At 51.4% G+C, this 26,139-nt stretch overlaps 1 protein-coding gene across 2 annotated transcripts; it reads right to left on the reverse strand.

The window, feature by feature from the left end:
- Positions 1 to 1,167: 1,167 nt before the first annotated feature.
- MMP28 (matrix metallopeptidase 28) lies at positions 1,168 to 24,827 on the reverse strand. Of its 2 annotated transcripts, XM_041727084.1 has the most exons (8): positions 24,451 to 24,827; positions 12,806 to 12,885; positions 12,417 to 12,604; positions 7,140 to 7,364; positions 4,975 to 5,220; positions 3,453 to 3,602; positions 2,978 to 3,145; positions 1,168 to 2,163 (listed from the first exon to the last, which is right to left on the reverse strand). In XM_041727084.1, exons 1-8 carry the CDS (start codon positions 24,559 to 24,561, stop codon positions 1,769 to 1,771), a joined length of 1,563 nt encoding a protein of 520 aa, XP_041583018.1. In that variant the 5' UTR covers positions 24,562 to 24,827; the 3' UTR covers positions 1,168 to 1,768. The 2 variants fall into 2 exon arrangements, with proteins under 2 accessions (XP_041583018.1, XP_041583019.1); XM_041727085.1 differs by lacking the exon at positions 4,975 to 5,220.
- Positions 24,828 to 26,139: the final 1,312 nt, after the last annotated feature.

Below are 26,139 nucleotides of genomic sequence, written 5' to 3' on the forward strand. Positions count from 1 at the left end.
TCCCCTGCACCTTCCACAGAACTGCCCCTTCCCAGACCCTCCCTGCAGCGCCTCCGCCCAGCCCGCGAGCCGGCCGCGGTCGCCGTGGGCGTCGCCGCCTGTCGCCGCGCGCCCACCCCAGGCGGGGCCCAACATCACCTGGAGCTGTGTGCTGCCGTTAGCGCTTCCAGAGGGCTCCCGTCCCCGCGGCACCTGGCCCGAGTCGCCTGGCACAGCCTCATAGTCCTCTCTCGGGTAGTTCAGGTCCTCTGGCCCGGTGGCAGAGGCATCGCCTAGAGAAACTAACCCCTGGGTTCGGTCACTGCCGGGAAACCTACCCCTGCCTCTCCAATCATTCAATAAACCTTGAATCAAAATGTCAGTGTCTCCAGGTGGAAGCCAGGTGGCTCCCAGGTGACCCCTTGAGGGTCCCAGATAAGGACCCTCCTTGCCCACCCCAGGGTTCAGGCCAGAGGGAAAAGAGCTGGCAGAGAGCCTCCTCCTTCCAGCTCCCCAGGCCAGGGTGGAACAAAGCACTTGCATCAAGGGCAGTCAACGGCCGTCCCCCGCCCCCCGCCCCCGCCCGCCCTGCACAGAGAAGAAAGTGTAGGCGAGCGCCAGCAATGTCCGTGGGGAGCTGAGGGCTGAGTCTTGCCAGATCCTTCTCCCCTTCCCCTAGAAGCCTGGTCTTGCTGAGGTCAGTGTGTGCGCAAATGAGGCACTGGCAGGTGTGGAGGGGGCGGACAAGGGAACCAGATGCTCAAACGCCCAGACGGCTGAAGCAGAAGACAGAGAGGCTGGGGAGCGGGCTCCTTCTCCAGGAATCCCAGCTATTCTTGGCCAGCCAGCAGCTCCTGGAACGCTGCGTGTGTGGCCTGAAGAATGGGGCCATTGTGAGCACAGGGCCTCCCCCAGCCTGCAGGGACCCCAGCGCTTGCAGTGCCGCTCTGCATTGAGCCCGCCCCGCCACCCTCGCCTCATCCTCTTCCTACCACCCATGGCGCTCTATCTAGCCTGGGGAGTGAGGGAGGGCAGGGACATTTTGCTTTTTCAGGCCACCTCTCCCCATCACAACTACTCACACATAGTCTGTGGTATTGGCTTGGACAGAAAAGAACGTGGTTCTGGCCTCTCCAGCATCCCTACCCCACCTGTTCTCACTGGAAACCATTCCAAGGAAGGCTGATGCCCGCCTCCAGGCCCACCAGCTGGGGGCACCGCTTTATTCCAGCCACCCCATCCCCCAAAGTCGAGCCCAGCAGGCCTGCATCAGTCTCCCTCTTGCTCTGGGTCCTGACCCTCCCACCCAAGAGGGGTCCTTGGAAACTCCTTGTGCCCAACCCACACAAGCTTCCTGGAGGTGAGGCCTCACATTTGAAGAGACCCAATTCTCCAAGAACTGAGCCAGGAGGTTCTGAGGGGAAGGAGACAGTCTTGCAAAGCGGTCCCAACCTCTCCATTGAGCTTTAGATCCTCTCTGGCCGCCTGAGCTGTCGCCTCATAGATAGGAAGTGCATCTTTAGCAGAAGAGACAAAATCCTCCAGGCTTGGGGTCCTTTGAGGAAGAGCCATTGGGGTTTGAGACCCTTTTTGGCTTCTCCTTGGATTGATCCCACAAAGATCAATGTCTTAAGAGCACAAAGACATTCTCCAGGGAACAAATGCAAACTTTCCTGCCTGGTCCTCTGCAGGGAGGCTCAGAAGCTTCCAACACAGATCCTGCCCCTGGGCCAGGGCACACACACTGGCCATGAGGGCACCGACAATTCAGTAAGAGGTGGAGGTGTCTTCAGAACAGGGCACCCTCCGAGTTGGCATGCCAGCAGCCCATCCAAGGCAGCTCTGCAGCCCAGCGGCCCCAGGCGGTCGCCTGCAGTTTGGCCTGGTCAAGGCGCCAGTAGCGGTCATCCCTGAAGAAGATGATGGAACCATCAGGCCGAGGCAGGGCTCCGTTGACCTCCTTGGGGACACCGCCCCAGTCCTGCAGGCCCCGGGGGTAGTAGGGCTCCACCTGCAGTCCATCTCGGGCCAGCACGTAGTAGCGGGCACCCTTGAAGAGAACGAGTCGGCCCAGAGGCGGGAAGAAGAGGGCTGCGTCGGGGTGGCGGGGCAGGCCCCCTGCCCGGCACAGCTGTGGTGAACCCCACACTGGCTTGGGGCCCCGGAACCTCCAGCATCTGCTCCCTGTAGGGCATCGGAAGAGCCAGGGTGAGCTGGTGGCTTTCACCCTTTGGTCCTCCGCCTCACCTCCTCCCTCCATACCTCTGCTCCCCCTCATGCTGGAGCCCAAGGTGGTTAGTAGTTGTGATAATCAAAATGGATCACACAGTGCTAATAATTGGTCATTACCCCCTAAGGAGGGCCTGTTGTGGCCTAGACCTCCAGCAGGTGTCAGTAGACACGCAGGAACCCAGCCAGGGGAGGTGGGAAGCTGGCCCCTTCCCTGAAAGGGCAGCGACCACAGCGAAGGCCAGTCGCCATCATTTCTACACATAGTTCTATGAGAGCAGGGATTTTTGTTTTGTTCACTACTGTATCCCAACACCTCCAACCGTGTCTAATGCACACAAGGCACTTAGTATTTGTTCGATGAATGAGATTACATACTCATACTGCATGCTCCTCAAACGTTATGTTGTTTAATCCTCCTTCCTCAACAAATCTGAGGGATTCTTTTCCCCATTCAAGAAATTCAAGCCCACGTGAAAGGCCCGATCTCACACAACCAGGATTCTAAGGAACTAGGACTTTTTGGCTGATTGCAGAGCTCTGGAGTGGTCCTCTGCTTCCCTTCTAGACTCTTCTCTGCAGCTCTCCCACCCTTTCTCCCTGGGACAACCTCATGCCTGGCATTCCATCACTGAAGGAACCTCCTGGTAAAATGCCCTGGGGTCACAGGTTCAGATTGGAATTGAGACTCCTCTCTTCCCTTCTGACCTTTGACCAGAACACCTCCCTTCTCTAGGCTCTGTTTTCTCATCTGCCCCAGGGCTGGTACCTTTGAAGAAGTAGAAGTCCCCACTGTCCAACGACACTGCAGCAGCCTCAATGTGGGGGGGCAGCCCAGCCCACCTTTCCTGTAGTGGGCGTGGCTCTGAGACATTGCCATCTGGGGCCACCTCCCAGAAGTGGCTTCCTTGAAAAATGTATAGTCGCTGTTGTCCATCTGTTCAGAGACAAGAGAATTGAGGAGTGACCATCAGCCTCTTGCCTTCCTTCCAGGGCAGGTGCTAGAACCAGCTTCCCAGACTGAGGAGAGAGGATGTAGCGTGCACAGGTGGGGCAGAGGGACAGCACACAGGAGGAAGCAGTGTTCTGCTTGGCTAGGGCTTGCTACCCTGCAGAATGCCTGTGGCTTGGGATTTCTGGATTTTATTTTTTTTATTCATAGCCCCACCTTGGATTCTAGCTCTGGAGACCCCTGGAGAAAGGGAAAGGAAAAAGGAAGTGAGGCAAAGGTGGGGCCATCTTACCTACAGTGATGGCATCGAAGGAAGAGTGGCAGTATTTGGGACCCTGGATTTCGGGGCGCCTTCCCTGTGGCCGGTGGGGGTCCCAGGCCTCAAAGTCAGTGAACAGCTTTCCTGGGAGCTGGATGGCTACTGAGCCCCCCTGGGGCTTTCCTTCATGGGGAAAGAGAGAAAGGGAGAGAACACACACTGGTTGGAGCATGTGTTGAGGGTCTTAAGACCTCCCTTCTGGTTCCTTCCATCATTATCTGGTATGAGAGGCAAGGAAGGAGGGGCGGGGGTTGAGGGCTAAGAGTTGTCCTTGGTTGTTGGTATTATTAACCATAGCACTAAACTGAAGTGCCCTCTCGCCTACAGAACAATCTGGGAAAGAGGACCCTACTGAGATAAAACCGGAGTGGGGGACCACACAAGGGTTTGGCATTAAGAAGAGCCAGAAGGGGGATCCCTGGGTGGCGCAGTGGTTTGGCGCCTGCCTTTGGCCCAGGGCGCGATCCTGGAGACCCGGGATCGAATCCCACGTCGGGCTCCCAGTGCATGGAGCCTGCTTCTCCCTCTGCCTGTGTCTCTGCCTCTCTCTCTCTTTCTGTGTGAGTATCATAAATAAATAAAAAATTAAAAAAAAAAAAAAAAGAAGAAGAGCCAGAAGGTTCTCTTCCTTGAGTCCTGGGCAACACACATGTCATGCGGGCAGAGTTCAGGGGCCTGGGCTGTGATAGTTACAGCAATTATAAGAATTACATCACCATACTTATATGAGAGTGAGGCAGAGTCCAAGAAGCTTAGAATGTGGCACCAGCTCCTGCATCCTGCTCTGCAACTTTCTAGCTGCGTGACCTTGGACAAGTTATCTAACCCCTCGGAGCCCCGTTCTCCCAATCCGTGGACAAAAAGCTTCTCTCCCCACGAGTGGGCTGCATGCTACGTGCCTGGCCCGCGGCATACACATGAGATAGCAGCTGTTTGCCTGGTTTCTCAGGCTACGGAGAAGCTCATCCCCACTAGGGCAACAGGCCTGGGAGGTAGGCAGGGCCCCAAGCGTTAACCCCTCTCTCAGAAGGCGACACTGAGGGCTCTCAGAGGAAATGCTCTGCCCACGAGCACCTGCTTGTCAGGAGTGGCAAGGGGACCTGAGCCCGGGCTGTGACCTGCCTGCGCACCGCGCCCTCGGAGGGGAGGGCGCCCGCCCGCCAGCTGCGCGGCAGCCCTGGCCAGTGCATTCTGGGGGGCGGGGTGGGGGAGACCTCGGCTGGCTCCACCTGGCAGAGGCCCAGGCTTGGGGGGAAGCGGGCACCGGCTGGGCCAGGGGGAGGCTGGCGGGGGAGCGAGCGGAGCAGGCCCGGGGCGGGGCGGGGCCGGGGGCGGGGCCGGGGGCGGGGCCTGGGTGTCGCGGCGGCGGCGGCGGCGGCGGCGGCGGCGGCGGCGGGACGGGCCGGACTCGGAGCGCCGGGAGCGCCGAGCGCGGGCCGGGCCGGGGCGGAAGGTCGGGCGCGGGGCTTCGGGACGGCGGGGGCCCGGGGCTCACCATACAGGCCCTGCACGGCCAGCACGTCGTCCCGGCTGAGCAGCGCGTCGCGGCCCAGCCTCTTGTAGTAGGGCGCCATGAGCGCGCGCGGCGCGGGGGAGTGCGGCAGGCCGAGCGTGTGGCCGATCTCGTGCGCCAGCACCACGAACAGGTTGCGGCCGCGGCGGCGGCTCAGGGACCAGCGCTCGTCGCCGTCGAAGTGCGCTTCGCCCCGGCGGGGCAGGAAGGCGTGCGCCAGGGCGCCCCCTGCAGGCGGCGCGGAGGGTCAGGGGCAGCCCGGCCGGGAGGGCCCCGCGGCCCGCCCCCCGCCCCCCCCTCTCCGCAGCCGGGGGCGCTGAGCCTCAGGGGTGACTGTGGCTGTTTTCTGCCGCATAATTTCCCTCCTAATGACCTGGGGCAGAGGCTGCAGTGGGGAGCACTGAACTGGAGACTAGCAGTGGGGTGTGGACGTCGAGGAGGCAGCCTGCTGTGCATCCAGCGCGGGGGGGGGGGGGGGGGGGGGGGGGGGGGGCGGGGAGGGGGCGGGGGGGGGCGGGGAGGGGCTAACTGCCTGGGTTTCAATCCCGGTTTTACTATTCCCTGGCTGTGTGGCCTTGGGCAAGTAATGAATGCTGCACAGGAATTATCTTCACAAAGATCTAGGGACAGGTATAGTGGTTACCCCAGAGGTGGGCACGATGGGACCTCCTGGATGTTGGTGATGGCTTTTCTTGATCTGGGTGCTGGGTGTGTTTGTGGGTATGTATAGCCTCTTTAAAAATAAAAAGTATATCTGTGTGCGTGTTCTTGCCTTCCTCTGCAGGGCTCTGCTGGGGGGTCTCCACTGCCTTGCTGTATTATGTGTGAGCAGAGGGAATGAACTGGATCAGTGATGTGCTAGCTTGTGGCATGCCCCACAGGGAGCTTATCCCATTGCACAGCTCCCAGGGCCCCATGCTTCATAATTCACTTCCTGCAGGAACAGGGGCCAGCAAACAGCACGGTGATAATGTTGGCCTAGAAGCCTGCTGAGGGCACTTCCAGCATAGCCTTCTTGGAGCCCAGGCCAATGGGGATTGACCACCATTAAAGGAGAGTGGCCTGGGGTGTGGGGAGTGAGCCACATGCCTCCTGTTTGGAATATGCCTCGAGCTCCCCAAGCAATGTTAGCCCTTTCTGTTCACTTTTCACAGTAACCCTGGGAGACAGATGACAGGTTTCAGAGAGAGAGAGAGAGAACACTTGAACTCAAAAAAGACAAAGTACCTGCCCCAAATCAGAGATTTCTCCCAGTCCAATGTTGTCTTAGCTGGGTGACTCTAGCTGGGTATGGGCATAAACATCTCACGTAGATATCATAGGTAAAGTGAGTTACATGCAAGAACACGTGTGTTACATGTGGATTCTTGAAAACCTTAGATTTCTCGCAGTCCTACCCTGGGTCCCAGCAGCAGGGCCTGGACTTGGGCTTTGCTTTGAGTGGACTTGATGGAAAGCAGAGAAGCACAAGGGAGGTGAGGGCCTAAATTCTCAGGCCACACAAAGGCTTGAGTTCCCACCGTGAAGGGGTCCAATCAGGTGTCCTTCCCTCATTAGAGTGGAGGGTGGGGGAACGATGCACAGGTAACCCGCAGTCAGGTTCTGAAGGCCAATGTTGGGCGGAGTGGGAGGAGAGGAGTTTAGATTGGTGCCGTAAGCCTTTAGGCTAGGGGCAAACAGGGCAAGTGTCCGGGCTGGGGTGGGAATGTGAAGCACTTCTGTGGGGGGAGAGGGGACAGAAAGCCTCTTGCCTTGCAGCAGTGACTGTGGTAGTGGGTGTGGGGAGGACAGGCGTGGGATGGCAGCGGCCTCTGGAACTTTCTAGGGTGGTGGTCTGGGAACATCCCCTCCTGGAGAACAGGAGAGGCACAGGCCTGTCTAGAGGCAGAGGATGGATGACGGGACCCCAGAAGGTTCTGCCAGAAGATCCTTGGGAATTTGCAACGTGCTTTCCATGCAGGACCTCATCTGGCTGTCCTTTCAGCCATGTGGCACATAACTGGGCAGGAACCATTGTTCCCATTCAGGAGACTGAGGGTTCTTTGAAGGAGGATACGGCTCGGCCCAGGCCCCATTGCCCGCCCCAGACTGCCTCTCCTGGTTGGGTTCCCCTGCTGCCACGTGGGAGAGAGCCTCTGTGTTAGCACCTGGGCCATCGAAGGCATTGCCCAGCCCGTCGTTGTGGTCGCCCTGGAAGAAGGTGAGGCGGATGTCAGCAGGGACTGTGGCTGGGGCCTCCCAGAACTCCAGCGCCGAGACATTGCTCCACAGTTGGAAGGCGGCTCGCACGGCCCCACGAACTGCCGGCTCAGGGAGGTGCTGTGGCCAGTTCACCAGGCGGTAGGAGAGGTGCTGCTTGTACCACTTGCTGCCTGCCAGCCAGAGAGGCCACGTCAGTCACACTTCCCTGTGGAACCTGGGGCTGGTCCCCAAGGACCCATGTGATGGGGGCTCGGCCCTCCTCTGGGGAGTCCTGGATGTGAAGGAGAAAGACACACAGCCCTGGCGCCCCGGAAGAGCCCATTTGGTGGGGGAGACACTGCTCTCATGTTGATAGGACTACCCTTGTCCCAGAGAGTCCCCAGTCTAGTGGCTTGGGCCGGGGAGGTCCCTAGGGGAGATGTGACCTCTGCCCAGGAAAAGCCCCAGCCTGAAGGACTCTCCCATCTGGGGTCTTCTTCCCCACAGCCTGGGTTGAGCCCGAAAACTGCTCTGTACCTCTTGCTGGCCGCAAACCCCTACCCCTGCCCACTATGTCAGGAGGTGGAGGAGAGAGGGGGCCAGTGGGGCCACGGCTTGGACCCCATCTCACTTCTCTCTCCTCTCTACCCCCCCACACCCGCCTGCCCCTCCCATTCCACTGCCACAGGCCTGCTGCTGAGAAGCTACCAAGACCCATTTATTAGAGGTCTTTTCCTGACCCCTGGCCCTCCCCCTCACTTCCTCAGGGACTCTGGAGAGCTCCGAGGTGAAAACAAATAAGAACAAAGGGTGTGTTTTGTCACTCACTGAGACGGAGAGAAATTTTTCCATCTCTACTTAGTTACGAGTTTCTATTCCTTTGCCCAGAACTGCAATTCCTCCCTTGGATGTAAGACTCTTCTGGCCTCTCGCCCAAGCCTCAGGTCAACTGAGTCCCCTACAGCTCACCACACACCCTGTACCAGGGTGCTTAGAAGGTCCAGATCTGGAGTTTTTCATGGGGGTATTTCTGAGCTTTCCAAGCTCAGGGGCTGAGATTGTGACTTCATGTGGAAGACTTACAGCTCAGACGCAGGCCTCTGAGGCTCCCTGTGGCCCAGGGAGCGCTTAGGAATCATGTTATCTTTGAGGTCTCAATTTCCTAAATGGACCAGAATTCTCGAACTGTGGGTGACAAGTAGGCAGGCCAGGCCAATGGGCACAGCCCTCTCTCTCTTTGGAGGAACAATTGAAGGTTCAGAGCGCCTGCCCTTTTGCCTCGGGGGAAATACTTGCCTGAACCAGAACTAAGGTCCTGGAAGGTTAGCCATCTCCTTATCCAACCTCTCTGCTCTATTCTGGGGGAACTGAGACCAGGGGGCAGTGACCTGCCCAGGGTCACAGAATGAGTGAGTAGCCGAGGTAGGCCCTGGGCCCAAGCCCTGACATCTGATCAGTGTGCTTTCTACTAATCACACAGGTAAGCAGGCACACTTGCTAAGACTCGAGGCTTATATATTTGCCTAAACGTGGCTCCTCTGGGTCAAAACAGGGGCTCTGCATGAACTGAAATTCTCCAGATGGAAGGGAGGGTGGTAGAGAGTGGATAGAGGAGCTGAGTGCCCTTTCCCTCCCCCAGCCCCCATGGAAATAGGGGAGGGGAATGTCTTTTCTCCCACCCTGAGCCAAGCTCCATTCAAGGCAATGCTGCCTTCCCAGGCCTGTTTGGCCTGGCAGCCACCCAACCCCTCCCAGCCAGTGACCAACCCTCAGGGAGGGAAGAGGGAAGGATTCTTAGGAAGGGAGGGAGACAAGGAAGGGGGAGGGAAGGCCTGGGGTCCAGAGGTGACCTGGAGGGCTCTGGACTGGCTGGCGCTGGGCATTTCCACACCCTGTTGGGGGTGACTGATCCCAGACTTTCCCCATCCACCTTCAAGCTTCTAGAAGTGTGAGGAAGCTCCTTCTGCCTCTTTGCATTAGAGGAGGGCCTCACCAATCTGGCAAGAAAGGGAGAGGGTGAGCACTTCTCTCACTTTGGCTAGGAAAGGTGACAGCTTGCAGGCCAAAAATCCTCTTTGAATCTGTGTGTGCATGCGTGTGTGTCTTTGGAAGAGGACGGAGAGGACAAATAAATACAGGACTGAGAGAAAATGGCTAATTTTCCTTGGGAGGGGTCGTTGGTGTGTCCTGCCATGAAGGAATGACCTCCCCACCACCCTAACCACCAGCCTGAGCCCTCTCTGTCCTCTTCCAGATTTATGTCCTTGGAGCAGGTTGGCCACCTCAGGCCCCCATCCTGAACTCTGGCCCAGGCAAGGCTGGATTCTGCAGTGATCTCTAGGCCACAGAAGGTGCACCTGCCAGTGCACCTCCCTAACCCACACACCCTTGCTCCAAAATCCAAAAGGGATGAGGGAAGGAAAAGGACATGGGGAGAAGTGGAGACCTCCCCGCTTGGGGAGGACCCTGAATCCTGACTCCTAGCAGGATTCAACACTGACTCCTAGCACTCCAACAATACTGTGTTGGAATCCCAGGACTTCTACTTGCAAAATTAGATAGCAAATTATGGAATCTCTCCAAACCTTAGTTTCCTTATTTGCAAAGTGTGGTTGGTAAGACTTAGTTGTGGCAAACATGAGATGGCAAATGAAGCAGCAATGTATAGCTGCCAGGCATGTGGTGGGTAAATGCCCATTCCCTTCCCCTTTCTTTTCCACCCCGGATTCACTCCTGTACCCTTCACCCCTCCTCTCGAGCTCCAGGGACCAAGGGGAATTGAAAATCTCCCCAGCAGGCACTGAGGGGACCAGACACTTGGAATGAGGTTGCCAGATTTAGCAAATAAAAACATGGAGCACCTGGTTAAATTTGCACATCAGATAAACAACAAATAACTTTTTTAGTATAAAAGTGAGAATAAAACAATTATCTGTTATTCACCTGACATCCAAGTTTAACTGGACATCTTATATTTTGCCTGCCAACCCTACCCTGGAGCCCAGCTTCATCAGTATAGCATTAACACACAGCATCAACAGTCACTGGCCTAGAAATCCACATCATTTTTAAAGCAGCCACCTGTGTCCTGGGGTTTTTCACATGTGGAATATCAGTCCTCCTGGGGTGAGAAGGCTTAGCCACATTCTGACTATGTGGCCCTGGGGAAAACATTTGCATAAGCTCTTTGTCCCTTCATTTGCCTATCTGTAAATGAGGATAATGATGGTCCCTATCTCCTAAGGTTGTTAGAGGATCACACAAGTTAATCTATTTAGAACTGCACTTGGCACATCATAAATGCCCAGTAAGGGTTAACTATTAACAATACCTTTTCCAAAAAAAAACAAAAAAAAACAAAAAAAACACCTTTTCCTAACAATACCTTTCCTAAGGAAAGCACAGGAAGTGCCTGCTAAGCATATAGCTCCTTTCTAGGGAACATCTTCCCACTCAGGGGGTAAAGGAAGTCAAGCTGCTGTAGTTCACGTTATGAACAAGAGGAAAAGTCTCCATCTCACCTGGTCACTGCTGTCTGGACCCAGGGGTCAGGGTCAGACAGTGATGTGGGGCTAGGCTGGTAGGGCAGGGCTACATGCCTGGGAGATGCCTTAGCTTGAATCTTTGTTACAAATGGATGCTCCAAATTGAATAGTGCCAAACGGGTTCCATCAGATATTCCCTTGAAAAGGCAGAAGAGGCAACCAGAAGGAAGTATCCTTGGTGCTCACGTTGTGCCCTGGATACCCAGGAGGCATCATCCCAGTTCTCTGGGAGATCACCTGTAACCTGGAAGTGCCACTGCTGAGACTGTGTTTGGGGCTGCCCCACATTCCAGTACAAGCCCTTTCTCCTTGGTGATCAGGGGCCATCTCTACTTTGCAACCAGAAAGGGCCCATGCCTTAGATGAGGAAATGAGCAGTGACACACTGCTGAACCCAGAGCCCCAGCTTCAGGAATGCTGTGCCAGCTCACGCTGCACCCCTGTTCCACCTCCACTGTCCAGAAACACAGTGGGATGTAGAACATGTTGACACCAAGGACTTCTCGACCACATAGCCTGGACCCCAACACTGCCATCCTCCAGGAGTTGAGGGGAACTGCTCACAACTTCCTTGTGGATTAGCTAAGAAATAAAAACGACCTATGAACCTCATGTTCTGTGCATAATGGATATTGTCGGTGGAGGTAGATAATGCAAATTAAAAGAGGCAATGGCCCAAAGTGTTCGTAGTAAACTTGATTATAGATGAAGATTTGACTCAACAACCCTATCTTCTTAGAAATCCTAAAAACTGCAAAAAATTGGTCAGAGAAAATGAGACTTAGTGCAAAGACGATGCAAAAATTACACAATAAAACCTGTTATTGATGAAGAATTGACAGAAGAATCAAATCTTCATAAATCTTAGGTCTGTATCATTTGGCCCTGGAAGATTGGACCTGGACGAAAAAGGAGGAAGAGGAGGAGAAGGAAAGATAAAACCAAAACTACAAAAAGAGAATCACAATGGCAGAAATTGTGATGTGATGTGATAAAATAAGCAGTAGTGAAATGTCCAGAATAGGCAAATCCATAGAAACAGAAAGCGGATTGGTAGTTGTCAGGGGCTGGGGGGAGGGGGCACAGAGGGGGAGAGCGGGGAGAGTGATCGCTAAGGAGCCTGGGGTTTCTTTCGGAGGTGATGAACATGCTCTGGAATTAGACTGTGGTAATAGTTGCACAATTCTGAGAATGTACTAAGAACCACTAAGTTGCATACTTCCAATGGGTAAATTTTATGACATGTAAATTATATTTCAATAAGGCTGTTAAAAATGTGCTTTGGACAAAGTAAAACTGATTGATAAATTGTATCTTTGTTGAATAATCCTTATGAAAAAAAGAATTGATTCTGATGAAAACAACTTTAGGAAAATGTAAACAAAATGTTGGCAACAGTTTAACTGCCCTGCATAACAACCTGATCAAGGAATGAAGTGGGCTTGATGGGGCTTGCTCTGGAAAATATTTGCATAATGAAAATTCATCCATGTAGGTATAATTCTGATTTAAATGTCTGTGTTCACAAAGATGGTCCTCCACTTGAGGGGTCCTGTTCACCCACTGTTCTCCTGTCTCGAGCCCCTAGGGAGGAGGTTACTGACAAAGCCCAGTCTGAGGCTGGGCTGGTTTTTTCTCTGGCCACAGGGCTTCTGGTTGTTGGCAGTCCCAGCTTAGCTAGATTTCAACAGGGCTCACCTTGCTTTGCAAAGCGTTTCTTACGCCTCATTTTGGCCCGGCCTCCAGCAAACAGGGCACTGACCCTCTCGTTCCAGGCCGCCTGGCTGTCTGTGTCTGCCACCCCACAGCGGGGTCGCATCATCTGGCGCAGGGTGACAGGGTCTAGCACACCGCTGATGGGCAGCTGAGATACCCACTGGAACTCCCTGTCAGGAGGAATTGAGATAAAGGACCACAGTGTATGTGTGTGGGGGGTAGTGGTGGTGAGGGCAAGGAGCTTCCCTGGAGACAGCAGGAGAGGGAGGGAACATGGACACAGGTGGGGAGGTCAGCTTTCCACGAAGGGGGGGGGTGACCGAAGCTTTGCCCTCCTGCACCCCCAAGCCCCCCACATCCCTCTGTCCTACCTGATGGCATTGCTAAATCTTGCGGAGGTGAGGTCTTTGGGGACCTGCTCATTGAGATATCCATACTTCTCCAGGAATGCCTGAGGGAGAGAGGAGCGTCAGCCTTCCCACGCATCCTTTCCCCTCCCGTGGTCTCCAAGCATCTGTGGCACATACATCATGCCCTGTCTTAACCTTTGTCCCAATGAGGTCTATAAGCTATAGGAAAAGGAGTCCCTGGATAAAGCCAGGAGGACATAGACTCCATTCCAGGTGACCACTGACTACCTTTTTGGTCTTGGGTAAGTCACTCAATATTTCTAAATCCTAGCTTTCTTAATTCTCAAACTGGTTGAGCAATCCCTACCTAGAATATTTCCAGGCATGGTCAGGGATCTAGCAGAGCATGCTGGATGAGTTAGGGGCTCGGGAGTCACACCAGGCTGGGCTTAAATCCCAGTTAGCAAGCTATTTCTCTAAACCATAGCTTTCTTATCTGTAAAAGGGGCTTAGAAATAGTATGCAGCCTACAGGTTTTTTTGGTGAGGCTTGATCACAACTGTGAATACAAAGCACTTAACACAGTGCCTGTCAGCTATGAGGGGCTCAATACAGAGCAGCTATTATAAATATAAATATGCACTGTTGAAATGCTTCAGCTCTGCTCCTGAACATCTCACCTGTCTAGGGAGTTGCCCTGTATTGGTCAGAAGTCGGGCTGGTCACCTGCAGACTCTGCCATGCCTGGCTTGGGAATTAATTATCTAATTCTGGCATCTTCCTAAATGATTCACCTCCCTCAAAATGCAGATATATTTAAGGCCCTACAAACAACAGATGTACTTGCCTTCAACTCTATGGTTTGTATACAAACTTGGCTCCTTATAAAGGTAGTATTTTGTGGAGGGGGAACACCTGGGTGGCTCAGTGGGTTAAGCGTCTGCCTTTGGCTCAGATCATGATCTCAGAGTCCTGGGATTGAGCCCCGGCTCTCTGCTCAGCAGGGAGTCTGCTTCTCCATCTTCCTCTGCCTCCCCACCTGCTATTCACCCCATTTCTACCCTCTACTCATGCTCTTGCTCTCTTTGTCTCAGATAAATAAATAAAATCTTTAAAAAATAGTGTTAATGAGGTACCTGGGTGGCTCATTTGGTTAAGTGTCTGACCTTGGCTCAGGTCATGATCTCAGGGTTCTAGGATGGAGCCCTGAGTAGGGCTCCCTGCTCAGTGGGGAGCCTGCTTCTCCCTCTCCATCTATCCTTCCCCCTGCTCATGGTCTCTCTCTGTCTTTCTTTCTCAAATAAATAAATAAAATCTTTAAAAATAAATAAATAAATAAATAAATAAATGAATGAATAAATAAATAAATAAAAATAGTGTTAAAGAAAAGTAGTTTTGACGGGAACCTGGCTGGCTCAGTAGGAGGAGCATGGGGCTCTTGATCTCAGGGTTGTGAGTTCGAGCCCCACATTGGGTATAGAGATTACTTAAATAAATCTTAACAAAAGAAAAGTATTTTTTTTAATTTTTAAAATTTTTTGTTAAATTTTTTTTTCAATATTTTAGGGAAAAGTAATTTTTTAATTAGAAACCTGCAACTTCCTCTTTTCATTGACTCATTTGTTAATTCATACAATGACCTAGGCACATGGCCAGGTGCAATGACCAAGATTTGTGGCTAGAGACAGATAATCGAAACACAGATAACAAGTAAAGGAGGCAGTTTTGGTGCGATAAAGAAAAGAAACTGGGTGATGTGGTTGAGAATAACTTAAAGAAAAAAAAAAAGAGAATAACTTAAAGAGAAACTTTTCATCAGAGGTCAGGGAAGGACCCTCTGAAGAGCTGGTATGTGATGTGTGTCACAAAGAATGAGAAGTAACTGGCCATGCAGTGAGGTGGGAAAGTGTGTTCCAGGCAGAGGAGCAGCAAACGCAGAGCCCTGGGTTAGGAACGATGTGGATGTGCCTAAGGAACAGAAGGAAAGCTTGAGCACAGTGAGTGTAAAGGAGCAGGACATGCTAGAAGCCACAGAGAGAGAGGCAGGACTGTCACCCAGGGTAGGAAATGGGAGTATTATTTTAGTCCTGATGGTGGGTTAATTGTGAGGACTGAAAGAAAGAGAGAAATCCAGAAGGGCTCCTCCATGTTTGCCTTGGATGGTGATGCTAGAAACTATATGAGGAAACCAGAGGGGGAGCAGATAGGGGTGGATGTGAATAAGAAAAACACTGTGATGTCAAGTGGCACTAGTCACATGATCCTGGAGCTCAAGGAAGAAGCCAGAATCTTTCAGCATGTAGATAGATTATGGGATGGCCATGGACCTGGATGTGATCCCCTGAGAAAATGAGTATAACTGGAGAACATCTCATGGCCCAAGTGTCTGTTGGCTGCTGCCTGCCATCACACACCTGGAAGCTGCTCTCTCCGTGACCACGTGTTTGGAGGCCAGTGGCGGGGGAGAAGTATGTGACTCATCATCCTTACCTATCACCAGCTCTGCCCTTCAGAGAACATGCTGCACTTGGCTCCCTGCTTGCCTTTATCACTGAAAAATCCTCATCAATGGAATAAAAGAAATGTCACCTCAGCTGCTTAATTCTTGTTTTTCAAAGATTTTATTTATTTATTCATGAGAGGCAGACAGAGAGAGAGAGGCAGAGACACAGGCAGAGCTCCATGCAGGGAGCCCGACACGGGACTCGATCCTGGGACTCCAGGATCACGCCCTGGGCTGAAGGCAGGCGCCCAACCACTGAGCCACCCAGGGATCCCCTTGGCTGCTTAATTCTTATAGACACACATCATCTCTCTATTTTTAGCCTTCCTTGCTGTGTTATCTATATGGAAGTAATTCTGTTTTCTTTGTTCTCTTACACACTTTTCTTTGCTGTATCTTTTTTTTTTTTTTTAAGATTTTCACTTATTTATTTGACACAGAGAGACAGAGAGCACAAGCAGGGGTAACAGCAGAAGGAGAGGCAGAAGTAGGCTCCCCACTGAGCAGAGAGCCCGATGTGGGGCTCCGTCCCAGGACTCTGAGATCAGGACCTGAACTGAAGGTAGACGCTTAACATACTGAGCCACCTGGGTGCCCTCTTTGCTATATTTCTTAAATCAACTTCAATCACAGCTGTTGCCTCCAGGATAGGCACAAATGAAGAAGAAAAGCAGACCCTAAGAGCCAGCATGGGCAAGCTCCTAAGCCTTTGTAAGTATCCTGCCTTAGCTTTGTGAATTTCATTATATTCGCCTTCAGCTCTTCTCAATAAAGCCATTTTCCATAAGGAACCCTTATTCTAGACCACAGAACACTTCCCAAGTCCATTTCATTATTCTTCTACACTAATTTATTTGTATTTCAGTACTATTTTCTTTTTTCCCTTTCCAAATGGACACTATTTTGGGATGCATAATGGATTAAAGGAGTTCTAGTGGCTTAATCTGGAAGATTATTTATTGTCCAAAATAGTGTGACATCATGGAATTAGCCACAGGGCTTGGAATCAAGAATCTGTTCCCAACCTTGACTCTGGGTGGCCAGGGACAAATTACTTAGCATCTCTGAGCTTTCCATTTCTTTACCCACAATGTGAAGAAAAGAATATACCACAGGGTTCTCAGAAAGATTATATAAAGCAATGTGTAGCTAGCATACATAGTAAATACTTGATAAACCGTTGATCTAGTTGATTTATGTTGGTAGAAAAATAAACGGACTTTCCGAACACAACCTGTCTATAAGATGGGAACTGCTCTGAATAAGGCAGTTCCAGCTCTGCTCTCAATATAGGTGCTCTATCTTAGACTTGCCTCACCCCAGCCAGGTACCTGGTTCTCTTCTTTGCCTCCTCCCTTCCCTTAGTGGGGATGGATAGAATGGCTTTACTAAAGGAAGTTGGGAAATCAATGTCCCCTTCAAAGGAGGTTTGCTGAGTGACTTGGAAGAGACCCGGTCACAGGCTAACAGGCTGGCACTCCCTGTGCTCCTCCCCACAAACCCACCCAGCCCTTATCAGAAAGTTGGCTCCGGTTCTGGAACTATGAAGCCTTGGACAGAGCAGAAGGGAGGGGATATTGACTAGCGGCGTCTCCTGTTTCCTGGCTGGGCTGTCATGCCTGATACTTTGGCAGGCAAAGTGGAGTGGAGGGCAGGATGAGGGTGGAGGGCTTTATTAGGGGTCCATCAGAGGGGGAAATCCTGGACCTCTCTTCCTGACTGGCCTCTGGCACACTGTGGGTTGCAAGGCAGAGCTGAATTCCCAGGAGGCAGTGTGAGCACATGACCAGCCAAGAGATACCGAAAGAATGAGAAAAATAAATTTTAAGAATTTGACATTTTATATTTCCATAAAAGCACTGAGTATTTTTTAAAAAGATTTTATTTATTCATTTGAGAGAGAGAGAGCAAGCACAAGCAGTGGGGAGTGAGGGGCAGAGGGAGAGGAGAACAAGCAGACTCTCCACTGAACAGGTAGCCCCACATGGGTTTCCATCCTAGGGGTTTGGGATCATGACCTGAGCCGAAGGCAGATGCTCAATGGACTGAGCCACCCAGGCGCCCTGTATCGAAGTACTATAATTGCAATGACCAGAACATAAGGATTCCCTTACACTTATTTCATTTTTAATGATCATTAATATTTTTAATATGAACATTTAAAAATTACATATAGGAAGGGGGCCCTTCATATCCTCAGTGCTGAGTGCTCTAAAGTTCTGCTCACAATGGCCACAATAGCCAAACTGTGGAAGGAGCCTTGGTGTCCATCGAAAGATGAATGGATAAAGAAGATGTGGTTTATGTATACAATGGAATATTACTCAGCAATTAGAAACGACAAATACCCACCATTTGCTTCAACGTGGATGGAACTGGAGGGTATTATGCTGAGTGCAGTAAGTCAATCGGAGAAGGACAAACAGTGTATGTTCTCATTCATTTGGGGAATATAAATAATAGTGAAAGGGAATATAAAGGAAGGGAAAAGTAATGTTGGGAAATATCAGGAAGGGAGACAGAACATAAAGACTCCTAACTCTGGGAAACGAACTAGGGGTGGTGGAAGGGGAGGAGGGCGGGTGTTGGAGGGGAATGGGTGACGGGCACTGAGGCAGACACTTGACGGGATGAGCACTGGGTGTTTTTCTGTATGTTGGTAAATTGAACATCAATAAAAATTAATTTAAAAAATAATTAAAATAATTAAAATAATTAAAAAAAATAAAGTTCTGCTCAGTGGTGGCAGCTCCACATCACTGGCTGAGGAAGAGGCACAATTGAGACATCCTCTGCTCCTGCAGCTGTCCCTAACCTTCTTCTAGAAGCCCACTTGCCACACCTCAGTTTTCCCCTGCAAAGGCGATAAAAGTGCCCTGTCTGCATGGGAGAAGAAAGGGCAGGGGTGTGGGGCAGGTGACAGCATGGTAAAGGGATCCCAGAAAAAGACAAAGGACTAGGCGGTAGAGCTCCTGTTTCCATTCCAGCTCGACCATGAACATCTTGGAGAAGTCATTTCCCTTCCAAGCTGTAGCTTCCCTAGGGTTTGTCCTATGTTCTCTTAGGTATCCCCTGAGGTCCACTTGGGGTCACCTCCATCCTCCTGCATGGGAACTGTGTCTGGCTTCTCCTCTCTGCCTTGTAGTTCCAAACACCAGGTTTTCTCTTTGCCCTGTTTTCCACTCATCCTCTCTCCTGTGAAGCCCAAGGCTTAAGCTGAGAGGAGAGGAAGCTAGAGGAGCATGCATCTTCTGTGATTCACCCTGCTTAGGTCTAAAAGCTTGTGACAACCTGCCTCGTCCACTTGGTCAGGACTCGGGGCAGTTACCTGGGGAGTCGCCTCTGAAAAGTCCTGGGAGTGGTTGTGGTGTTTGAGTAGAATGAAAACGATTCTCCCTGGGACCCAGAAGGTTGAGTGGACTCAGGACTCTGGAGGTTCTAGTCCTGTGTCTGTCCTGACTTGCCATGGGAGGGTACGCAGAGCCCAGCTCATTTAGTGCCTTAGGGATGAGGAAATTCTGGCCATTTCTGAGCAGGGCAAGACTAGGAATGAGGTATAGCAAAATGAATTGAGGCCTGAGTCAAGAACTCTGAGTCACTGGCCTGGCAGGGCAAGAGCACTGGGCTGTGTCTTGAATTTTATTCCTGTGCTAAGAACTGTGTGTCCTTAGGCAAGTTCTGTGCCTCTCTGGGCCTCCGTTTCTTTTCTTCTTTTCTTTTCTTTTCTTTTCTTTTCTTTTCTTTTCTTTTCTTTTCTTTTCTTTCTTTGTTTCCTTTTTAAAAAATATTTTATTTATTTATTTGAGAGAGACAGAGAGAGAGAGAGAGAGAGAGAGAGAGCAAGTACGAGTAGTGGGAAGGGCAGAAGGAGGAGAAGCAGACTCCCCACTGAGCAAGGACCTGATGACTATATCCCAGGACCCTGAGATCATGACCTGAACCCAAGGCAGATGCTTAGCCAACCTAGCCACCCAAGTACACCTGGACCTCCATTTCTTCTTCTATAAAATGAGAGGGTTGGTTTGGGCTAAAACGTACTCCAGCTTCATCTATTATCATGGACTTGCCTCTGCAACTGATTAGCTGTGTGAACTATGACGAAGTTACTGAACCTTTCTGTGCCTCAAAGTGTGACAAGCAGGTAAGAATGATATAGGTTTCTCACAGGAATGTCATGAAAATCCAGTAAGAAGATAAGATGCCTGGGACGCCTGGGTGGCTCAGCAGTTGAGCGTCTGCCTTCGGCTCAGGACGTGATCCTGGAATTCCGAGATCGAGTCTTGCATCAGGCTCCTGCATGGAGCCTGCTTCTCCTCCCTCCTCCTGTCTCTGCCTCTCCTCTGTATCTCTCATGAATAAATAAATAAAATCTTAAAACAAATAGATGAGATGTCTTGGGAAAGCTTTATGACAGTTGCACCCATTAAAAACTTTATAGCATAAAAATTTTCTTGCTATAGTCACAGAGCTTTATTGCAGGAACAGAACTTTGTTAGTAAAGTCTTGGAAGGGCAGCTCTGAGTCTTATGTCTACAGAGTGGCTGGGACACCCTCCATATCAAAGAACTGCAGGAGCAAAACTGAGACCAAGAATTTTTCAGATTTATTTGAGACAGAGAGAGAGAGGAAGGGAGAGAGAGAGAGAGAGAGAGAGATTCTCCAGCACACTGCCCAATGAACTGAGTGCTGAGCCTTGACTAATATAGAGCTTTTAAGGGTTTTGCACCTCTGAATTTCACAGTAACCTTGCAAGAACATAGGCAGGACAGGTGTTGATAATCCCATGGTAAAGAGGAGGAAAGTAAGTCTCAGGGGAGCAAGCAGTGTCTTGCCAAAGGATCCTAAGTGAGCAACAGAACCAGTACTTGAGTTCAGATCCTCTGACACCTATCCCAGGATTTCACATTCACACAAGTGACTCAGGGGCTTTGAAACTGAAGGCATGGAACCCCTTCTCTCTCCACCGGGGAAACAATTATCAAATGAGAAAAAAGCTGGGGATATTTCTAGCTGGGTTCCTTCTTCCTCCTCTGTAAGCAGGTCCAGGCCCAGAGCAGAGGAAAGAAGCTGCTTTGGTGGTGGACTCCGGCTTTCAATAGAAGCTGGGAGTACATCTCCCATCACACTCCAAACAGGTCATCTGACAAGACACAGGTATTCAGCAAGAGGCAACTATGTTCCTTTTGCTCTCTGCTCCTAGGATCTCCTGAAGGCCCCAGGGCAGTGGGATCCACTCAGATCCTTTCCCTTTATTGGGGGGCAAATGCCTTCCCTTCCCTCTGTCTGAGCCCCTTAAACTTCTCTTCCTTTTCCTCATTCCTAGTCTCATATTCATAAAGTTCTGTCTGGGTGTAGCCTAGATACCCTCTTGCTATAACCCCCCTTCCTATAATTTTTTGTCCTTAAGGAAGTTGGAAAATATTAGCTGATCATTCTCCATCCAAACCCCTCTTATACTTTTTCTAATGCTACATAATTGTACTGTATGGACTCATGGTCTGCCCTAGGCTTGTAGGGCTAAATTTAGGGCAAAAAATAATGCCCTAAGCAAGGCTGGATTTTGGGAGAGTTGTCCACCTGTCTCCTTACTATGTTCCTGCTTCCACCGCCCACGTTTTGCTTAGATCCCTTGGTTTTCAAACTGGTTTGACAACTGCTTTTCCACCAGCTCATGGTCCTCTGGGACCCTCCAGAGCCTCTTGTGCACTTCTGTTCACCCTGCACCCATGAGTCACTGTGCTCAGCCCTTGGGAACGGTTTCCACACCCGGGCTTCTGGATTTCTGACTCATAAAAAGTAAAATGAATGGCTCTGGGGTATGAGAAACAGACACTGCATCTGGGGGTGGATACTCCACAGAAGCTGCAATGTTTCCCTGGAGAAACGAACTAGCCAGCTTCTTGGTGTACTGGTGCATTGGGAGCAGCTGTGCAGATATGCATAGACCACCAAATGGAAGGCAGGCTCCTGGACATACCACCTGGGTGTTTAATGAAGCACAGTAGGCAGATCCCCTGGGACAGTCTGTGTCACCCAAGAACAGGACAGGGCCTGGTTGCAAACAGGAGTGGGGCCAAGGTGATGATGTCATTCATTAACTCTCAATCTTGTAGCTCAGCAGTGGAGGCCCTTCCTACTCACTAGTGTCATGAGCAGCACTGGTTTTCCCAAGTGGGCAACAATGAACTCGTTCATAATGCAGCTTTTGTAAGTGGTCAGTCTCCTCCCAGGCAAAGCCCACTTTGGAAAACCCTCAACTTTATTATTTTGTATGCACATAAGGGACACATATAGCCATGCACACAGGGCACAGAGATACAAACGGGGAGACATGGGAACACAGACACACGCAGGCACCGGCTACAAACACACTAGAGCCAAGAAGGTTAGCACTAAGAGAATCATTTAAGAAGTTGACTCCCTTATTTTACAGAGTAGGAAACTGTAGCCTGCCGCAGTGAGGGGACTAGCTTAAGATCACACAGCTTATTTTTATTCTTTCTTTCCTTCTCTGTCCTGAACTCTGAACTTTGCCCACGAGCTCAGCAGAGGAGTGCTGTGCTTTACTGGGGGTCTAGCTCTCTGCACTGGAGTCAAGGAATCACACCTGAGCAAAGAGCCAGGGTGATCACTGGGCTCACATTGTGATTCCCTTCTGTGGATGGTTGCATTTCCCTAAATGACCACAATAACATCTCCCATTCCCATGCTCTTCTTATAGTGACTTCAACACTCCTGCCATTGATTGTGGGGGTTATGTTCCCTCCCCTTGACTTGGAGCTGGTGACTGCTCCAGCCAATGTGGTATAGCAGAAGTGATGCTATGACACTCCCTAGTCTCAGTCCTAAAGAGGATTTGACTTCTGCTTGCCCTCTCTCTCTCATTCTCTCTTTCTCTTTTGGAATACTCATTCTAGAGACCCAACTACCAAATTTGGGACCAAACTAGCCGATATGGAGAAACCACGTGGATAGGCCCATAGGAGAGAATGGTGCCCCCCCTCCCCGCCCCCGACAGCCAGATGATTCCAACCCTGAACATTGTAGAGACACACTGCCCTGATGTGCCCTGTTTGAAATCCTGACACATAGTATCTATGCACATAATAAATGTTTGTTTTACTTCACTAAGTTCTGGGGTAATTTATAATGTAGCCATAGTAACTGCAACACCATCTCCTAGGAATTATAGCTCTGTGCCTCCTGTTGTCGAATGCTGAAAATAGTTTTCTAGCATATTTTGTCCTGTATTATTGTTCTAGGAGAGCTAGTCACTGAGCTAGTACTTTTTTTTTTTTTTTGAAGATTTTTATGTATTTGAGAGAGAGAGAGTGAGTGAGCATGAGCAAGGAGAGGGGCAGAGAAATAAGCAGATTCCCTGCTGAGCAGGGCTTGATCCCAGGATTCCAAGCTCATGACCTGAGCGAAGTCAGATGCTTAACTGACTGAGCCACCCAAGTGCCCTGATCAGGTCAGGACTTTTAATCTGAAGCTCTGTCCCCTAAAATAATGATACAGATAATAATGAGAAGAATATTGAGAGCAATTTCCTTTTATAGACTGTGTTCTACATAGCAGGCACTGTGCTGAGTGTTTTATACGCATTATCTCCATGAAACCCACAACAGTCTTATGAAACAAGCATTTGTAACCTCCGTTGTACAGAGAAGAAAACTGAGGTTCAGAGAGATTAAATGATTCACTTTTGGTTTGCACACACATCTGTCTGATACTGAATTAGCCATTTACAGAAGCACATGTAGACATACTAACACCCCCAATTTGCATTACGTACATATGTACATGCATAGGCATATAGAAACACATCCACATTTCCAGAGCTTTTTTATACTTTTAAAATATGTCCTGTTCTCAGAGGTAAAAACTCCCCTTCCCCCAATATTGTTAAATAGACTGCAAGAGACTCAATCTGCTTAGTATTATGTTTCCCAAGCACACCCCAAGATTAAATTCTCTCCATCTGGGGCCACCACAGGCATGGGCGGCAGAGATATTGTCTCTGTTCTCCTGCCAAGGATTGCCTGGGACCCAGACTTGGGGGGAGGTGGTACGGGACTCTTAATAGGACTTGGCTTGGTAGACAGAAGCCTTCTCCTGGGGCCATGAGGACTGTACACTTGATGTTGTAAGATTCTAAATTCAGTGAAACAGCGATTCCCAAATGTGCGGAAGCAGAGAGCCCAAAACAAGAGACCAGCGCTTGGAATGGGAGAGGGGGGACCTCGTTGTTGAAACAGGGTTATTTCCAAATATTCCAGAATAGTGATGGGAGCTGGCTGATGGAAGGAAGAGCCATTCGGTGGGGGCTTCTTCATTCTGGAGGTTTCTTAGATCCAGCATGCCTCTTCTAGGGAAGGGGAATGGGAGGGTACTGAGAAGTTCTTGACTGGGAGTTTTAGAGCAGGAATGACGCTCTTAGGGAGCAAGAGTCTTTCTCAGGGCAGGGCACTGGGCTCAGAAATTTAGAACTTCTCCTTAAAATAGTGGTGACCCTAGTCCTAATCATGAAAATGAAAGGAGAAGTTTTAAATTAAGGTTCACCTCCACATCCCTGCCCTTTCTCAAGTCCAGTCCCGAAGCACTGTTCCAAAGCTCCTTAGAAGCAGTTCTTGAGACTAAAATACTCTCACCCATTTTACAGGTTAAGAAACCAGTCCCGAGCTTGGACGCTGACTTGTTCAAGCTGGTCGCGCGGCAGCACCAGCCCAGGACGCCAGTGCTGTCTCCTGTGTCCCCGCTTGCCGGTGACACCCTGTCCACCTCACCGATCTAGGGGGGCTCTGCAGCCTCTGCGAGGGCTCGGGGCACCCGACGAATGCTGCCACGTCTCCGCAGCCTACGCGGCGAGGGACCGCAGGGCAGCTCTGTGCCTAGCTGGGGTGCCCGGGCTACCTCTCTCCCAGCTGCTGCCCGCCTGTCCCACCTGGTCGCTTCCTCCTTCCCCCGTCCGGGAAAGTCAAAGCAGATCCGCGCCTGTGTGGTCCCAGCCCCGGCCGGGGAGAACGCGCCCCAGGCTTTGTGTGAGCAGCGGGAGAGGGAGACGCACATCGCCAGCTCCGAGGAGAGGCTGGCTGACCTGACTGCAAAGTTCCCGAGGGTCTCCGGCTCGCGCCCCGCTCGCCGCCCCTCACGCCTCCGTTACCTCCGCCTCCCGGCGCAGCTCCTGGCCTCCGCGCTCGGCGAGCTGGGCGTCCAGGCCGCCCCACAGCAGCAGCCACAGGGCGCGCAGCAGGAGGCCCACACGCGCAGCCATGTCCACCCCGCTGCCCACGCGGGGCGCGGGACCCGTGGGCAGGCCCCGCGCGCCGGGCTGCTCCAGGCGGTCAGCGGCGCCCGGGGCCCCGCGGATGCTCCAGCCCTGCGCCGCCCCTGCGCGGAGCGGGAGGCACCGGGGACTCGCGGGTGCCCCGGCTCCGCGCGCAGGGCGGCCCCGCCGGGCGCTTCGCCGGGAGCCGGCCCGGGGTGGAGCAGCGCCTGCCTGCGGGTCGCCCGCCCCGGGACCGGGAAGGCAAAGGAGGAAGGGAGGCAGGAGGGGCGGGGGCCGGGCACTCCGGCCCCACCCACTCGGCTCCGCCGCTGGAACGCGCCGCCGTCCCGGAGCCTCTTCCGCAGGCTGCACCGCCTGGCCGGGTGCCCGCCGCCGCCCTGCCCACCCTCCCTCTCGCCGGCCACCTCCAGTCGATCCGGGTCGCCACCGGGAGGGCGGGGGAAGACGGGCTACCTAAGACTTCCATCAGGGAGGGTCCTGGCCGACCTGAGGGTCACTGATCATTTCAGCCGCGCTGGCAGGGAGCCAGGCCCTGGGCTGGGGTCAGAAGGATTGGGTTTGAGTTCTAGATCTGTTTCTTTACTGGCCGGTGAATCCTGCTTCAGTTACTTGCTGGTTGTGTGGTCTTGGGCAAGTCACTCACCCTCTCTGAACATATTTTTCTTTTCTTTTAAAGGTTTTATTTATTTATTCATGAAGGACACTGGAGAGAGGCAGAGACACAGGCAGAGTTGGAGAAGCAGGCCCCCTGCGGGGGGCCCGACGTGGGACTCGATTCCAGGACCCGGATTTCGCCCTGAGCAGAAGGCAGATGCTCAACTACTGAGCCACCAGACGTCTCTCTGAACATATTTTTCTCATCACTAAATGTCGATAATAAGAATACCAATATCAGGTGGTTTAGGGAGCATTAAAGGAGGGAATAATGTCTGTAAGTAACTGAGCACTGTACCTGACATCGTGCAGTATGCAATTAATAAGTGGTAGGCTGCAGCTTCGTGACTTTTGGCAAAAGATTTAACCACTTCGAGCTACAGTTTCCTCATCAATAAAATGAGAGCAGATGACATTTAGTTCTCAGAGGTGCATGAAGATTAAAAGAGAAAATGAGTGTAAAGTGCTTGGCTTTATGTATTCCACAGAGTCCTTAGCAAAGGGGGAATGAAACGATATTTATGTGAGAGCCTGAGCTAAACTCACACTGAACAAAAGTAAACTGTTTTCATTAATTGCCTTGGTGACTGCGAGCAGGGTGCTCTCCCTCTTCTGGTCTCAATTTGCTAATCTGTGAAATTTAAACGGCGCAATGATACTGACCTCTGGGGGACTGTTTGTGCGGATCCCCTGAGTTCATAGTGTAAAGTAGTTTGGAAAGTCTAAGGTGCTGAGCAAATGTATTGCAGTGTTCTTATCCTAAGGTTTAAAGCCTCAGTAGCACACAGAAGGTTTTTGTGTTATTAAAAAAAAAAAAAAAAAAAAGGTGTCTTTCTGGTGGAGGAATGTCTAAAAGGCACCTCTTTCCTTGGACAGATTTTGAAAGAGGGTCCCTACGGAGGTCTGATT

Source organism: Vulpes lagopus, chromosome 12 (genome assembly GCF_018345385.1).
Source record: "Vulpes lagopus strain Blue_001 chromosome 12, ASM1834538v1, whole genome shotgun sequence".
NCBI classification, from domain to species: domain Eukaryota; kingdom Metazoa; phylum Chordata; class Mammalia; order Carnivora; family Canidae; genus Vulpes; species Vulpes lagopus.

What these genes read in the sequence shown, in the direction of transcription:
- MMP28 (XM_041727084.1), bottom strand. Translation starts at nt 24,561, where the DNA reads ATGGCTGCGCGTGTGGGCCTCCTGCTGCGCGCCCTGTGGCTGCTGCTG. An exon ending in CAATGCCTTCGATGGCCCAG is followed by an intron (nt 5,221 to 7,139) that starts GTGCTAACACAG and finishes CGCCGCCTGCAG; the next exon opens with GGGGCGCCCTGGCGCACGCC. An exon ending in GGACTTCTACTTCTTCAAAG is followed by an intron (nt 2,164 to 2,977) that starts GTACCAGCCCTG and finishes GATGCCCTACAG; the next exon opens with GGAGCAGATGCTGGAGGTTC.